Source organism: Lampetra planeri, chromosome 18, assembly GCF_965212315.1.
Source record: "Lampetra planeri chromosome 18, kcLamPlan1.2.h2, whole genome shotgun sequence".
In the NCBI taxonomy this organism is placed as follows: Eukaryota; Metazoa; Chordata; class Hyperoartia; order Petromyzontiformes; family Petromyzontidae; genus Lampetra; species Lampetra planeri.
Genome location: NC_136124.1, coordinates 696,828 through 713,578, shown reverse-complemented (window position 1 = coordinate 713,578; position 16,751 = coordinate 696,828). Strand labels below are relative to the sequence as shown.

Sequence of the window (16,751 nt, the reverse complement as noted above, 5' to 3'; positions counted from 1 at the left end):
CTAATTTGATAAATAAACATAGCCCAGTGGCTTTGAAGTCATCCTGGAGCAGCGCATGCTATCAATGGCAATTCACATTCGTGTCGATACGCATCCACTTAATAATGGGTGCAATCAAACGTATTGTGATGAGAAGAACACTTGGATCGGCTGGTCGTTTTCCTCAGGCTGTCAAACATGAGAAGGTCGTGGTGTTCCCCCAAATGAGCTGGAATTTGACCTAGGGGAAGGCCACTGTGTGAACAGAGAGCGGTCCTTGTTATTGTGTCAGCTTGGATACGAGATGTGGACGGCTTGTCTCAGAGATATCATTTCCAGTGGAGAGGGATTGATAAAGCATAGATATCGTTGGACAAGTGTGCCCCATGTGGTCTACAGGTCGTTATTAGGTTGATGACGAGGACAATGCTCACAAAAGCACAGATCCAATAATAAAGCTCTACAGAGTCACCATGGCGCTTATTATAATCATTTTGATAAGCGCAATGCCAAGGATTACTACAAATTATTGTTGGCGTTTGAGAATGTAATGAGATGTTGCAGCGACTGATGATGATGGAGATGTTCATGATGGTCATCATCTTGCCCATTGAGCCATTAATCATCGCCATGCATCATGCTCACGATCATTGGAATTACTGGCACACAAGCTCAAGACGAATGTTACACAGTGCGACTGGGCTCGTGTGGTAGAGGTGTAGTCGTAAGGGAATTACGCTATGAACTTGATCACCTGAGTTCGATTCCCGGCCATTGATTACATCATCCGTGTGGAGTGATATCAGAATCAATGCTGGGCACCCTTTCAACTGATCGCACTTATCAGCATGGTGAAGTATGGCCAAACAACCTCCATCCAGCAGTGGATTAATACACGGTTGTACCTTATATGCGTTTAATGTCTGTGCTGCTCATAAATTGATACATTTGATATTTCTTTATGGGTATAATCCCGAGCAAATTTGAGATCGACTTCTTTTTCAATTGCACAGCTGCGCATATGGGTGTGGTTTGGCTGGCTGGCTGTAAGCAACATCAATGTGGGTCAACAAATAAACGATGAATGGTTCTTTGTGCTCACTCCGGTATATTGAATATGTACTATTTGTCTGGATGGGTGTCACTGCGGAAGAGGGCCTGATTCAAATTTGTGAGGTTACGGGTTCAATTCCCGATTGGGCTATTTGGCTCAGCTCACGATCCTCTCGGGGTCAATAAAATGAACACAGTTTTGTGTTTAGTCAACAGAGGTTGTGTGCTATGGATAAACTGGCACACGGCATGGGAAAGTGGACTTTGCACCACTGGATGTCGGACATAAATGAGGATTAAAACCACTCCACACTCATTTGCACATGACGACACATTGATTTTGATTTGTGTAAAGACCACAGGGCATGATTAACGTGAGGAATCGTGTCGTAACAGGCGGTGGCTGAGTGGTTGAGGTCAGAGCGCTGAGTCGGCACTGATGAGATCCTGGTTTTGAATCCACGCATTTGCCGGTGATTAGTCTTTCGAGTGTAGGGAGTTGCTGGTCTTAAGCCCAGTCACCAATGACTGCACACAAAAAAAACATCACATTCAATTTGGTTGGGCACTTAATTAATGTCCAGCTCTGAGAATTAAATATATGTTTGGCTGTTTTGCGATGAACATTCCTCGAATATGCACAGCAGAGGAGAAAGTGTTTTCCTCAACTGCATAGACATGTCCTTTGAAGAGATCTCAGAGGTAGCTTTGCCATATCTGCTTCTATGGCCCGTTCTCTAACTCAAAAGATCTGCAATGCTCTTTGAGAGATACGAATGGACACTTCATCTGATAACACCGATCGAAACAATCGGGATGACATGGGGGGGGGGGGGTACCCAGAAAGTGCATCACAAACTCTAGAACTCGTGCCGTCACGTCGGCGGTCGTGTCGTCAATGTGCAGCAGGTCACCGGCAGGATGCCCCCAGACCGCTTGGGCACCAGAGAGGCGGACGCGACGGGGAACGCGAGCACGGCCCCGCCGAGTGCTGCCGCCGTGGCCGCCGCCGCCGCCGCCGCCCACCACGCTCCCCTGCCGGCTCCCCACGCGGGCGCCGGGGCCCACGTGGAGGAGGGAGATGGCAGGAGAGCGGAGGAGAGCAAAGAGGAGTCGATACTGGCCGCTCTCGGGATTGTGGGCACCGTGCTCAACCTCCTGGTCATTGTCTTTGTCTACATCTACACTGCCACGTGAGGTTCTCCGCGCCTTCAGCCCCCGCGCTGTGGACGTACGGTACTGTGAGCGGTGGCCTCGCCTGGTCAGCTGCGACGTCTTTGGCGACGTAACGCTTCGGCTCCTTCAGCGCGTGGATTTGAAACTCCGTTTCAGAAGAGAGTCGGAAGTACTTATAATGTGTATGCCTTCATCGGCTTTCCCTGAAAGAGAAAACTCACGTCGTGTTTTTGTCCAAATTTTAGTTTTCCGATCTTTCTTTTGCTTTTTGTTGTCTTTCATTTGAAATGTCAGGCCCTGTTTTGAGGCCAGGTGCATCAACCTACCGATTGCACTCAACACGGGAGCAAGTCCACGTACGGTCAAATCATCGACAATTTACAAGCACAAAATGAAAAATGTTCCAATTATTTTCAAGTTTCTGAAATGTATACAACGAGCCATTTGCCCCACCATGCGCCTCGTAATTGCCTATTGTCGTGAAAACAGTTACAGGATCTCGGTCGTCGGCTTATCGTCCCGACACAAAGACGCTGTGCTCACGCAGTCGCGCTTGCTGCACCACGAGGAGATTGCGCGCTTTAAACAAATGTTCAGCAAACGTTTGGCAAACAGTTGTGTTGTAAAATTTAAATCCGTACTATTTTATGAGTACAGAAATGAAGACGCAGTGTTGATGGTTCTGCTGCCAGTGAAACTGTGCTTAGGGCAGGGCCCAGAGCAAACGGGGTTTTTTTTGCATTTAAAATGTGATGATTTAGAAAACAAAGTTTACAGAGCTGCCTTTATTGTTTCCATGGAGATGTGTGTCCATCACATGATCAGTCCGAGGTCATTTCCGACGTAGCTGTGTGGAGCTTGTGAGGACACACTGTCAGCATACACCACGAGGAGTATGGAGCCATTTACTGAAGGTGGCTTTGTTCTTCAAGACCCCAATTAACGAAATGGAAATACTATTAAGATTTTTGTATATCATGTGGTGAAATGTAGCTTTAAATTAGTATATAGTCTTTATATCCAGTTAATGTGTAATATGACATTCATGAGAACAATTACTACGTTCATATTCGGTGGGAGACAGCTGTATGACATTGCTGTTTGAAATAAAACATTATGTTTGCTTAATAGCGTTTTTTTCTAATGCAGCCTCACATTTCCAGTGAAATACCAAGTGGCAGAATGCATTGTAACAACTTCACAAACCTTTCCCATGTCATTGTTACCTTCAACAGAAAATTACTTTATTGGATAATCATTAATGTCTGCGGTCATATGTTGTCAAATAAACTTACTTTGTAACGTCTTCTAAATTGAGGTTTCGTAAAAGAACAGACGACATTTAAATGAAAGTCCTTCCAGATGTTTAAGTCTCATGTTACCAGCTCCAGACAGAGGAGACTTTTGTTTTGGATGGGTGTTGTCTCCACTGATCTGAGGATGCACAGCTCACATAAATAAAAACGGGAAATAAATAAATGCGTGCGGTAGAGCTGGGTAAAGTTGTCGATTAAAATGACGAATCTACGACAAAAGTATCATCGACTACGTTGGGTTGTGTTCGGCTATCAAGGCCCTTACAAGCCGTGTCGAGCGCGATACGGCCGATGACATCACCAAGCCCCGCAACTAACCTCCCGTCCAGTGGCACATGTGAGAAACAGGAGATTACACTCTTTCCAGATATTTCATGTTTTCCGATTAGTAACGCAATCGAACTGACAGTTGTGAGAGCAGTCCATTACTTGAATAACCCGAAAGCCCCGCTCTCCACTACGGTGCGTGTATGAAGTTTCATTTGACTTTGTTCTTTGGTCGACAGCGTTAACATTCGCCACACGCTCATTATCTCTCAGCAGACACAGAGTGCAGAATATTGCGTTAGTTAGATGGGCCACCAGTCCAGCGTCATTAAAGCCGGTGCTGTCTTCAAGTGATACAGACAAGGGCAGGGGTTGTGTGACAGTTCCCCGCCGGGCTTGGCATCCAATGCCCTGGGGCACGGTCCTCCTGGTATGGTGCTGAGAGGTCACCTGAGCTGTATTTATTCACTGGGATGTGAGCTGGTAAGAGAACACACATTTAAAAATTGTAGACGTTCATGAGGTAATTACAGCATCCAACAGTATGCGTCTGCCCATTTTCTCATAATGGAAGGGACAAAAGTGGACTTGGGTCTTTCAAGAAGTCGGCAATGTCCAACATGATTTCCGAAGGAAATTTTCCCAAATAATAGAGGACCTCTTCTTCCAGGGGTTGTATCGGTTACAAGCTTGATGTGGTGATGATATAATTCAGAGGTTCTAGTGCGACGAAAAAATGTGCATATTTTGGTAAAATAATTTCGACAAAGAAAGCTCTGACATCTGAGATGGGTTAATGGTTTCAAATTGAATACAGATTTAACCCGAAAAGAGATTCTTAGTAAAAAATACTTTGTGTCAATTTCCTGCAATTGAATGTGCCTATTAAAAGTTAGCGTTTATTCGTTAGTACTTAAAAAGAAAAGAAAATATATATTTACGGTTTCACCAAATGTATTACAAACAACATATTGTGCTTGATTAATCGGTGATAAAATATCTGAAGACGTAATACTTAAAAGTGTTTATCATCGTCCTCGGCCTTGGTCAACCCACTGCTGGATGAAGGGCACCCTCACGCCGCCGCCATCTCTCGTGATCCCGTGGTGTAACAATTGATCTCCCCTTGCGAAATAAACTGATTTCATTGCTGCATCAAAAATGTATACGTTAGAATATATTTACAAAGAGTTAGAATGAGATTCACTGCATTCTATTCATTAGTGCTAATTAACTCCTGTGTAATTCTCATAGACGTGCGCGGCACTCATTTGAATTCAATATCAGTTCCACTATTACATATAAAATGCGCCGCTCACATGCACGCACACCGACGCGCTCGAGAACAAACACCGGCGGTCGGTTTTCATTGTCACTTTAAGAATGCGTGTTTTACATCGGTAATTAAAAACCGCACACGCTACTAATTTGAATGCAATTCCGCGCAGTGCGACATTCATGTTGGTCTTCTTCGCTTTCTACTATTCCTTGACACGCAGCGGCCGCTTTGAAGGCGTCCTGCTGAGTCCATTCATCCCTGCCTGGCTCGTCTCTCTTTTTTCGTGTTGTTCGTGAAACCCACTTGGGTGCAGCGTGTTGGCCTCTTGCTCTAACCCGAACCCTTTTATCCGTGGGTACAGACATGTTTGGGCATATTTTCTTTTACCGACTGGGGGGGGGGGGGGGTAGTGGGGGCTGTGCACTACTTCATTTCATTCTGGGAAAAACAACGGTGTGAACCCATCGACACTTCACTCATTGCCGTGGTGGCTGAGTGCTCAATGGAGATGGCACGTGGCCACTTCCTTGGGCTCTCTCCATCCTCAAGGTTATTCCACTCGAGGGCGAAGGCGCCGAGTGGCAGTGTTGCGCTTCCGAGGAATGCCACTCTCTGCCTCCGTTGCGCTGTGGAATTGCGTCGAATACTTAGATGACCATTGTGGTGGTCAACAGTCGTTGTTCTTTGGAGCAATTGACTCCTGTCACGGGAATGTGGAATTTAATTGTGTTATTGTTGTTGTCAGCATATAACTTTTTCGCTCCCATTTTGTTGCTTAATTTTTCGTATTCAGTGGTGGCCTCCGAACTCTGTGACGTCGTCTCGCTCGCTCCTGACTTCTCTTGCGCCGGCTTCCTCTGCTTCTCTCGCCTTCTCCCGGTCTCCACTCCGTAGTTAGTTGAATCTGTTATTCCTCGTCAGTTGTTTCAATTGTTCTCACGGCGTGTCCCGCTCATTTCCACTTGATTTATTTCGCTTTAACAAAAGCGTCGATGACCCCCATCTCTTCACGTCCTAACCCGTCTCTTCAGCTTACTCCGATCGGTGTGTGTGATACTATGAATCTGCTGGGCTCCGAGATGGCCAGGAGATTACAGTACAGAATGTAGTTTTTCACTCACGACATGTGTATTTTCTCTGGGTAATTTGCTCATTAATGAATCGGTCAAACAATCCCAATGCAAGCACCTGCTGCAAAGACCTTCCACACCCCCTACCCCTGCCCGTGCCCCCCTTCGCACACCCCTCCCCCGCGCCCCCCACCACGCCCCCCTCCACCCCCTAACCCCCCTCCCAACCGTGCGCCCCTACCTACGCAAGGCGACCACCCATGACCCCTCCCTGTTCTGATTGGCTGGCCAGCGCATGGCCTGCAACCAATCAAAAGTGTTTTGCTGGATGATCGGTTGATCGTTTAACTCTTGTATATGTACAGTACTCGCCTTTTGCCAGTCCTAGGATGGGTGTATTGCAGTAAATCTGAAACTTGCAATCGAAAAGCAGATGTGATATTCATTGCATCCATTCGTGTGCAATTTGTAAGGGCGCGGTGACACAGACCTATTTCATTTAAAGGTTATAATCCCTTGTTCATCATGACGTCCTTTTTACTTCGATGTCTCAATAGCGTTTCGGAGACCACGTGACGTGAGGGTTCTGCCTTTGTAGTGAGGGTTGTGAGTTGACGCCGAGGAGGGGGGAGGAGGCGCTTCGCCCCCCCATGCAGAGTGACGTCACCCACTAATTATTATTAATGGGGGGGGGTCCATTTGGAGGACGTCACCTTATGATGATTATTAATGAGGGGGACTGTTCGACGTGGGGTGACGTCATGCGCGGTACACACAGACATTCTTGGCTTATTATATAGTACTCTATGCATTATTCTGCAATGAAGAAGTCGCTGCTTCCATCTCCTGGCGTGGCAGTCGAAACAACGGTGGGCATTTCTTAACTTCCCACTGTCCACCGAGCGGTGTAAATAGGCACGCCGCAGTCAGTCGATTCGCAGGTCGCGAGTGGTGGGGGGCAATATGTGGCTCCTCCAGCCTCTTCCAAGACGTCTGGCGAGTGTGGAAGAGGAGTCCACATACCCCCGGAGAGCCGCTCTAGAGCCCACTTCAGTGGAAGCCCTTCTGCCAGCAGTGGCATGAGCAAGGATTGCAGGTCTGCACCTTCACCTTTTACCAAACTAATTGACAAGCGGGTGATGAATGGGGTAAACGATTGAACGGGTGAAGAACGAAACACATTTTCCCATTTCAGATGTGGATACTTATACATTGCAAAGGAAACAAATAAGCCACGGTGCTCAAACACTTATTTTTCATAAGAATCGATTCCAAAACCAATGCTCGTAAATTAGTTGGTAGCGCCACGCTGGTATAAGGCATCTTTTTTTTTTGCTCAAGATATTGATCCCGTAAGAAAAAACAAAGCCTTGACGAGGAGGGTGGGCAGGGTGGGGGAGTGACCCTGGACGGGGGATCGCGAAACAATGCGGCTTGAGAAATGGCTGTGGCAGGTGCGTCTTACATCTCCTCTGCACCACAGGCTGATTTCTTGAGTTTGAAAAATGTGTGCTTACAATTCGGTCGGGAGCACTTACCTTTTTTGGTCGCGAATACACAAAGTGTGGGCGGTGTGGAAGTGATTGGAATTGTTTGGGGGGAAAAAAGCAACGCTCTGACATGATAAATTGCATCATTATATTATTTACTTATATTTTTTTTTATGAGAGAGCCATGCTGTTGTTACACAAGATCATTGTGATTATTTCACCTTCAGGATGTTAATTATGTAATCCATCCTAAAGGAGAATGAATACGATTTATGAGTTGGCCAGTCAAGAACATTGGAATCCTAAAGGAATTATACCGACCGAATGTTATGCTTATTGAGAAGGCACGTTTCTAAGTACGGTGCAACTCCTCTAACCCGAGTCCCTTTAATCCACCGGCTTTATTTCACGTCCACCCTACACGAATCACGTCCACCTTACACGTCCACCCAACGTGATGCACGTCCACCCGACACGTCCACCCAACGTGATGCACGTCCACCCGACACGTCCACCCCACGTGATGCACGTCCACCTTACACGTCCACCCCACGTGATTCACGTCCACCCGACACGTTCACCCCACGTGATTCACGTCCACCCGACACGTCCACCCCACGTGATTCACGGCACCTTCCCTATTAATGTGCGTTCCATTATTCTGGTTATTCGAGACTTTGTGCGGATGTGACTCACGAAAATCAGAAAATCCTCCCGGTTATCTGGAACAATCGTGCGGTTAACAGAGAGTGACCTCGACCTGTTGGAAACCCCTTTCTACGACGCACACGTATCCATGGCCAGGGAATGCCCAAAGGCACTGTTCGTGCATGGAACTCCGGAGAGTCCGAAATACGTCATCGCCAATGCGTGAGGTGCCGGTGTGGTCGTGGTGGCGATGATGATTATGACGATACTGCTGGTGATGGCAATAGTGGTGATGACGATGCTGGTGACGATGATGGTGACGACGATTGTGTTTGTGGCGATGATGACGATGGTGGTGTTGGTGATGATAATCATGATGATGGTGGTGCTGGTGGGATTGCTCCACGGATTGGAGTCTCAATGAAGTTATTGCCACGGCATCGATGGCACAGCAACATGAAGCGGGTAAGGGGAGTAACCCAGAAATAGCGGAACATTAATCCTATTGTCCGCATTGATCCTTGCCTCTTCATTGGATAATTTGAGTAAAATGTGTGGATTAAAACACAGAAAACAGGATCAATGTACCACCCCCCCACATAAAATAATATAAGATGATTTATACTGTGTTATGTAATGTGTCGAGTGTGTTTTACAATTACTCTTGTGAATTTCATTACGTGCACAGCATGTATACAAGTGGTCTGAGTCTGTTGGAAATTCCACATGTCAGGTAACAATCTCTCCATAAGTGCAATCACTGGCTCGAGATCACCAACAGGGATGACATCTACGATACACCCCTGTCTGTTAGGTGGTGAGTGGAAAGACATTCAATTGAACTGTTAGTTAAAATAACGTGACCAAGCATAGTTTGCAGGCACACTTATTTAAAATCAACAGTGAAATACTCCCTCTCCTAACAATGGTACGTTAAAGTGCACTAATCCAATCATCCACCAGATTTGCAGCCAGTATTATTATTATTCCCACGTCCTCTGTACGTGGGTCAGGGTAATTGTCTTGGGGGATTCGTAGCGTTCCCATAGTGGCGCTGTTGGCGGTGCATGGTGCTCGACGTGATCGAAGGAAGGGGAGGTGGGGGGGCAGTGGGGGAGAGTCGGGGGGGAGTTCCCTTCAAGGCGATTTTACAATTCGGTACAAAGATTGCTCGACTTAGCCGCGCCGCAGCGACGTGATGCAACGGACACCCTCCATCACTCCCCGTTGATAAATCCCCTCCCTCGTTTGCCGGATGAGATGACGAGTTTTTTTTTCTGGATGACAATCGATGACAGTGGAGTTAGGTTGTGTTTTTTTTAAACACAACGTGGCTCCCACATTTCACTGTGAGCGGCATCCGCTCTTTGGGAGCACTCGAAGGGATTGGGGAGCATTGTAATATTTATGTATTGGTGGAGCATAGTAATATTTATTTTGTAATATTTATTTTGTCATATTTATCTTTAAAACCAATGGTCCACCGTTGGTGGGTACAAACGACAAAGGCAATGTGGTTATTTATTTATTTTAAAATATATTTTTCTCCAGAGGCACCTCCGCACTTTCCTAGAATCCAGTCACAGCGTACAGTGTGCGCTCGATTATTTGACGTGAATGTTTTGGCACGACGCTGTATTATTTATCACGTGTTAAAAAATACCACACACACACAAGTTGAAATGCAAATTGACTAAAGGAATATCTGTGTCTCCTCTTTACAATTAACGGATGCAATATGAGTTATGTTGACAATCTGCCTGCCTGTCTCTCTCTGTCTCTGGGAATGTCATTCACATTTGCTGTAGAATACATCCCCCCCCCCCAATTTATTAGACTGAAGCCGACGCTATTCAGGATTTATTGTGATCCTTGTTCTTGCATTAATTTGTAATAGTGACAAAATAGCAGTGCAGACGACATTCGGTCATCTGAGATGGATGTTCCGCAAGAAGCTGTTGTTTTGGTGGCTTTTCCAGCTGGCTTTGGGAATCAGTCGTCACGCGAAGCCTTTCATCCTCTTTGAAGATCATTCGCTTTTCGAAATCATTAGCTATTGTGACGCACATTTCACTGATCTGGTAAGCCTGAAAGTGTTCACAACATGCCGCCAGATGATTGGCACAAAGAAACCCAAGCTGAAATTTGAGTTCAACAACAGGGCAGTTAAATAACTGGCAGCAGCTCCGAGAGTCTTTCGTCCAGCAGTGGATGGGCCTGGGCTAATGATGATGATGAGCAAGCATTATTAGCTGATCAGGTCACTTCATGCGACCCAACGGCAAAACGATCAATGTATATAATAATAATTATGCATATATAGCAGTGATGAAGGCCAATACGTGTACATCATAGATGACATCACGTATGTATGGTGCAAGAAGCAGATGAGCGTAAGAGACGGGAAGTATCCGGTATGAGAAATGTTCAAGCTAATGAGAGGACGTATAATCATCCCAGGATCGTGGAAGATGACAGTGGCTTGGAGAGGTCTTCATCCAGCAGGGGAAATATCATGGCTGCTGCCTGATGATGATATTGGAAGTTTTCATGTTCATCACCAACGATGCCAGAGTCTGCACTGGCATCGTTGACGCTCACAAAGACTCGTGGGGGGGGGGGGGGTTGTGAGAGCTTCTCTCGATCACAGGTATGGTCAGTTTGAAACGCAACAGCTTGCCCCAATGCTGTGTGGGTCTGTCCAATGCCAAGCAACATCAATGTCATTACATTCCCTGCCACCAATCGTTTTGTTCACAAGTTGTTTCGTCATTAATTCTACAAGCCACGTTTTATGAATTGGATTTAGCAATACTAATTAATTAAGTTTGTATGCATTCTTAATAGACCATATTCAAAATAATTTTCACAATGACATCCATGACTGCTGTAATGCATGAGCACACTTGTTTTTTTGTAAACAGTGGGAGACTTATTTTGACACGCTACTGTTAACAAACACACGGCGTTGACATATTCATCATTTATCGTTTTGTTGATGCCTTGTTACTGTTGGCCACTTTATGTGACTTCTGCTTCACAGAGTTATAAATCATGCTGTTATGGTTCTACAAGGTAATTATTTTTTTGATATCTTGATTAACATAGCAATGATAGATAAACTTTAAATTGTAAACACAATGTTTTTTCATACACTATGTTAAGCCTCAGCCCGATGACCAGTGACTACACAACAACAACATCACAATCAATTTGTTTCCGAAATAAATTTTGGCTAAATTCCACTACTCAGAATTGAAATATAATTGTAACTGTCATGCTATATACATTCCTCTAATATGCAGAGCAGATGGCAAAGTTCTGCCCTCTACCGTGTTGACCAGTGGTGGCTAGTTAGACGGGTCTCAGAGGGAGCTCTGTGGTATCTACTTTCTGTGGGCCATTCTCTACTAACACGAGAGGTTGCACTGCTATGCGAGAGATCCGAATGGATTGATGCTGATAGCAAAGTGTGTTATTGTATTGGGGGAAATTGATATGTCAACACAAATATAAGCAATAAAACACCTGGGCGTCATCAGTTTTTGTTTGAGCTGCGATTTCATTACTTCCGAATACATTACAAATTGCATCAATATTAGAAAATTCAATGTAACGAATTGAAAGTAAGTTTATGATGGTTTGTAAACCACAGATGTGAATTTAAGACCCTAAAATTGGCTGAGTATGTAAGTATCTGACGAGCTTTGCTGCCATTCTCATACCTTGCCCCCTTTGTCTCCTAAGCCTTTTCCACAGCTGATTAAAATCTTGCACTCGAATCCACAAGTGTTTGGGAGAAGAGACAACGCTGGCCAGGCATGGTGTTCAGCGACCGCCAGCTACTCCACCACACACAAGGTCAGGAAACAAATGCACACCAAGCACCAACTGCTCTGCTATGGTGGGCCCTTCGTGAATTTCTGCAGTGCGTGTGGGTGGCATGCTGAAGTGACGTGAATAATTTACAACGAACTTGTAAACAGCTGGCTTAGAGCTTCATAAATTCTGAGCATTTGACGTCAACATGATGTCACCGCCGATATGTGAAACTCCGTCGAGAATTGTCAAGAGTTCGTGTCCATGCAGGGCCGACTGGCGTAAATTCAGAACTTAATTAGCAACGCCAACGTTTATTCGCGCTTTGGGGGGAGTTTTTTTTTAAACCATGAAACCAGCCTGACGATGTAGGTGAGAAAGGCTGCTATTTTCTAACCCTGAGAAAACCTTTCCCAATCATTTGTGCGCGCAACCATCGAGCAACTAAAGCACGCCAACACGTCCGCCACTGCGTATGTTGTAATATTGACCAAATCGGTTTAAGGTATGAAAACCCTGATTTATATATACATATATAAAACCCTGTCACGCGATGATTAGCAGGGTGCATGAGGCTGTTTGTTTCCAATTAATATGATTTAACGTGGAGGGTTACAGAAAGCACAGTGCAGAACCCATGTTACCCCCCCCCCCCCCCGTAGCAAAATTTAATATAAATGCCCCCCCCCCCCCCACAACTTAGAAGCTAAGGCAACCTAATGAGGCAGACTGACAAGCCTGTGGCGTGGGTATTCGTTGCCCTTCCCTACATCAATGCAAGCGAGCTCATTTTAATCATTCCCCACGTGCAGCCCACTCATGGAATGGATGGGCGACTTGATAAGGTGTGACACAGGAAAAATCGTGGGCCATCTGGACAGTTTTGTGGCTGGCACATGAGATGATGGAACGCAAAGTACTTTCAAGTATCCGCCGGGGAACACGACTCGATGCAGACTCTACTGGGAGGTTTGAGTCCCACCTCTAGCCAGTCATGGTGTTGAACGTTATCAAAGTGGACTGCTGCAGAATTAAAAACCAAAAAAAACTTCTGTGATGTAATTTGTCGTGAGTAGACCACTGTGTGCAAGTGAATTGACTCACGTTTGATTAAATATATTTTATTATCCACATTGGGTAATTTAAAAGTAATACGTTATACTTCTTTGTGAAAGCAATGCTGGATGAAGTCCTTTGTTGGCTGTGGGGTTGTTTGACCATATTTCACGCCGGTCGGTGCGGGTGGGTGAAGTGGTTGCGAGGGGGGAAGGTGTGACTCAAATTTCACTCGCCGCTCACGTTCAGCTGTGGCCTGGGATTGCACTCAGTCCACGCGGGTTCACTGCGCATGGCCCTAACCACTGCACCACCGTTCAACCCCGTTAATAAATACACATGACAGTCGTCTTTTCTGGGCATCGATTGGGTCATGGATAATAGGAGCATCAAATAATAAGGTCTCTATTAAGGGGAACTTCGTTGTGTATTATGTATATTCTATTCTTTGGCATAGAAATTGATTTGCTGAGTAGGCTTTTATGATATTAGTATAGAACATTTAATATTAGCTTTAATAATAAAACAATATATATTTAGATTGTGTTTTATATTGAGGTCAACTTAATTTAACTGGAACTCCTAGCACAGTGCTCTGGAGTGCAGAGGCATCTGGCCATGGGTGCTATTTTGCTGTGGCTTATATGATCTATATATGGGATGTTAACTACCTCTCTTGGTGTACAGGAGGTTGTCGGTTCGATCCCGACCCTGACGCCTGTATATTTGGAGTTCGCATGTTCTCCCCATGGCCGTGTGGATTTTTCTCCGGGTCCTCTGGTTTTTACCTCCACATTTAGAATCAACATGCCTTTAGAGTATTTGGCTGCTATACATTTTCACGTGATAAGGCACTTCGTTGGGCTATCATTTGTGGCCAGGTTACTTCTGAAAAAGAGCTATATAGCTCAGTGGGCCTTACCTGGTAAAATAAAAACGAGTTCAGTTTAGTTGTGCAGGCAAACAGGTGCTTGCGAACAACACTCACTCCAACAATGAAATAATTGTGAATATGTTCCTCAATTGTATGTTTATTTATTTAATTCTGTCTGATCATGGCTGCTGAAGAGATGTTGGGCTTTCTGAAAAAGATCCGTGAAGATAAAGTTTTTGTCCTTTACCCAATGGAGGAGGGGGGGGGTCACACTTTCTCACACTCTGCTATGAGATGTGTTTGTTGCATTACAGTCCAACCCTCGATTGTGTTCGTCCGATGCTTTAGTTGAACGATTAAGGCGGATTATTACATGCTTGATTTATGCATAGAATAGTGCGTGTAAGAATCAATACAGTTCGGTTTGTATACACTATGGAAAGGAATTACTTCACATATAACCTGCAAGCTACGAAATAGTATTACACTTGTTTACCAAGGAATGCCTCACCGAGTCTCAAAACTCTCGCTGAGGGACCCTTTTCCAGCCCCCTCTCTCTGCCCGCAATGTTCGTTATCTGTCCCCTCATCCTCCCCTCCCCAATCAAACTTTCATGTTCCCGCTTGTCGTCCCCTCTTGGATGGGGGCAGAGAGCCCGATTTCCCTCCCTCGTCACGTCCCTGGCACGCCAATCTTGGGCTGTTACTCGCCGAGTTTCTGCCCCCCCCCCCGCCACCTCTTGTTCTGTGACCCGTGCTTTGTACTGGGCTCGTGTTGATTTGCAATTTAAAAATGAGGGTACTGCTAAGTTTTCGCAGTCCAGAGGGAGGGGGCGGTGGGGGTGGTGGTGGGACTTGCTATGTGCTTCCCAATGAAGTAATTTGCGAGCCCTTATTCAATTTCTGAAAATGTGGACCGTGACACCGGCACACAGGCTCTTCTTCCGATGCCGACATGGGATCTATACCATCTCTTATACGACGTGTACGTTGGAGTTGATACGAGCAAAATATTATCCAGTGCAGCCTACTGGATTTGAACGGGGCACCTCTGCAACAAGCGGGGAACGCACTACAGCTGGGCCATATCACTGCCCCAAAAAGATGCTATCTGTACCACAATGACAAACAATAGTGGACTCTTCAGTTGAATCGCAACCTCATATTTGGGAAATGTTACGGTTAGCGAGGGGGGCGATTTAGTTACATTCCGCGTATGTACTGGACGTAAGTACGTGTGGATGCATGTATTCATTTATGTATGTGCTGCATTTTTAGATATGTATGTGCGACTGTATTTAAAGACGGTGACATTTTGAAAATGATTTACAATATTCTTACAAAACGTCTCTAGATGCAGGACCCCTACACTTAATCTATCCTGAGTTCTGTAATAGAGACAAAGGGTCGAAGGGAATTTGTATTCTCATTAAATTCACGTCATGAACAGGACAGAAAATGTGTACTAAAATGCGTCTATATCTGGGGCACGGTGCAGTGTGGATGATGACGATGATATAAAAAACTAAACAAGGAAATGGAAATTATCAAAATTCTCCCTTTAATGCACGTAGACGCACTCTGACGATGACATTATGTAAAGTGGTTTAAATAGCAGCTATCCAGTGTGGTATTATGTAAAATTCCATGACGACTTATTATAGAATATTACATAAAATAAATATTAACATTTCATCCATGGCATTGGGTGCTGCCTTGCAGGATGAACAATGTGACATTAGTGAATGCCCTTCCAGTAATTAGAAATGTCATTGTAATTAAAATAGTAATAATTAGTTTTTGATGCCATTGACTGCAAGCTTGGCAGAGACCATAGAGCAATATTTTCCACGTCTCATTTCTTTCGAAAGCAATTGCAATATGAGGTGAAAGTTCATGCGGATGACTTCATCTGTCATCATTTAAACATAATTCTGATTACAGTTCGGCATAAATCAAATAACAATTGGGCCATGCCAACGTTGAGTGGAGCTTATGTTCTACAAATACTGATACAAAGATCGCCCGCATAGCTTCTACCAGACGATTGGGCGAGTGCTACAACAGCTCCTACCGTTGTTTGTCCGAACCGGAGACAACCTTAGGGTCAACTTTGCAGTCCCTTTCCCCCACTCCTCAAACGGCCTCTTGTGAGATGCCACAACACTACGGAGAAGGCTCTGGAGTTGACGATTGTGAATTGACGTTGATGTTTATTCATAGGTAGCCTGTAAAACAGACAGCAGATCGTCAGTAGCTTCCCTTTGTTCTCGTAACATCCACTCAGCCTCTCTGTTCAAATCGGTTCAGATAATCACTGATTCTAATAGTGGGGATCGAACTTAGGTCACCAGGCTCATATTGCAGTGTTCTCACAACTGTGCCACAGCTCCCTACTAGAATGACAGGCGACATGCAAATTCTCTCAGGTATTAACATGGTCAAAGTGTTAACTACATCGCCTGATATGCAGGAGGTTCGTGTGTTCGATCCCGACCCTGACGCCTGTATATTTGGAGTTTAAATGTTCTCCCCGTAGTTGCGTGGATTCTTCTCAGTGTCCTCAGGTGTTTCCCTGCATATTTAGAAATATGCGATTAGAGTAGTTTGGCTGCTATAAATTTCCACATGATCAGCCTCCTCATTGAGCTATAATTTGTGACCAGGTCTCCTCTGATCAAGAGCTACATCACTCAGTGGGCCTTAACTGCTAAAACAAAAAGT

At 45.1% G+C, this 16,751-nt stretch overlaps 1 protein-coding gene across 1 annotated transcript in view; it reads left to right on the top strand.

The window, feature by feature from the left end:
* TUNAR (transmembrane neural differentiation associated intracellular calcium regulator) overlaps nucleotides 1-3,698 on the top strand; it is a 29,404-nt gene extending 25,706 nt beyond the window's left edge. The window contains exon 5 of the mRNA XM_078602662.1: nucleotides 1,939-3,698. Coding sequence (XP_078458788.1) covers nucleotides 1,939-2,229 — 291 coding nt within the window. The 3' untranslated portion in view covers nucleotides 2,230-3,698. The remainder of the gene's footprint in view (nucleotides 1-1,938) is intronic.
* The last annotated feature ends 13,053 nt before the right edge of the window (nucleotides 3,699-16,751 follow it).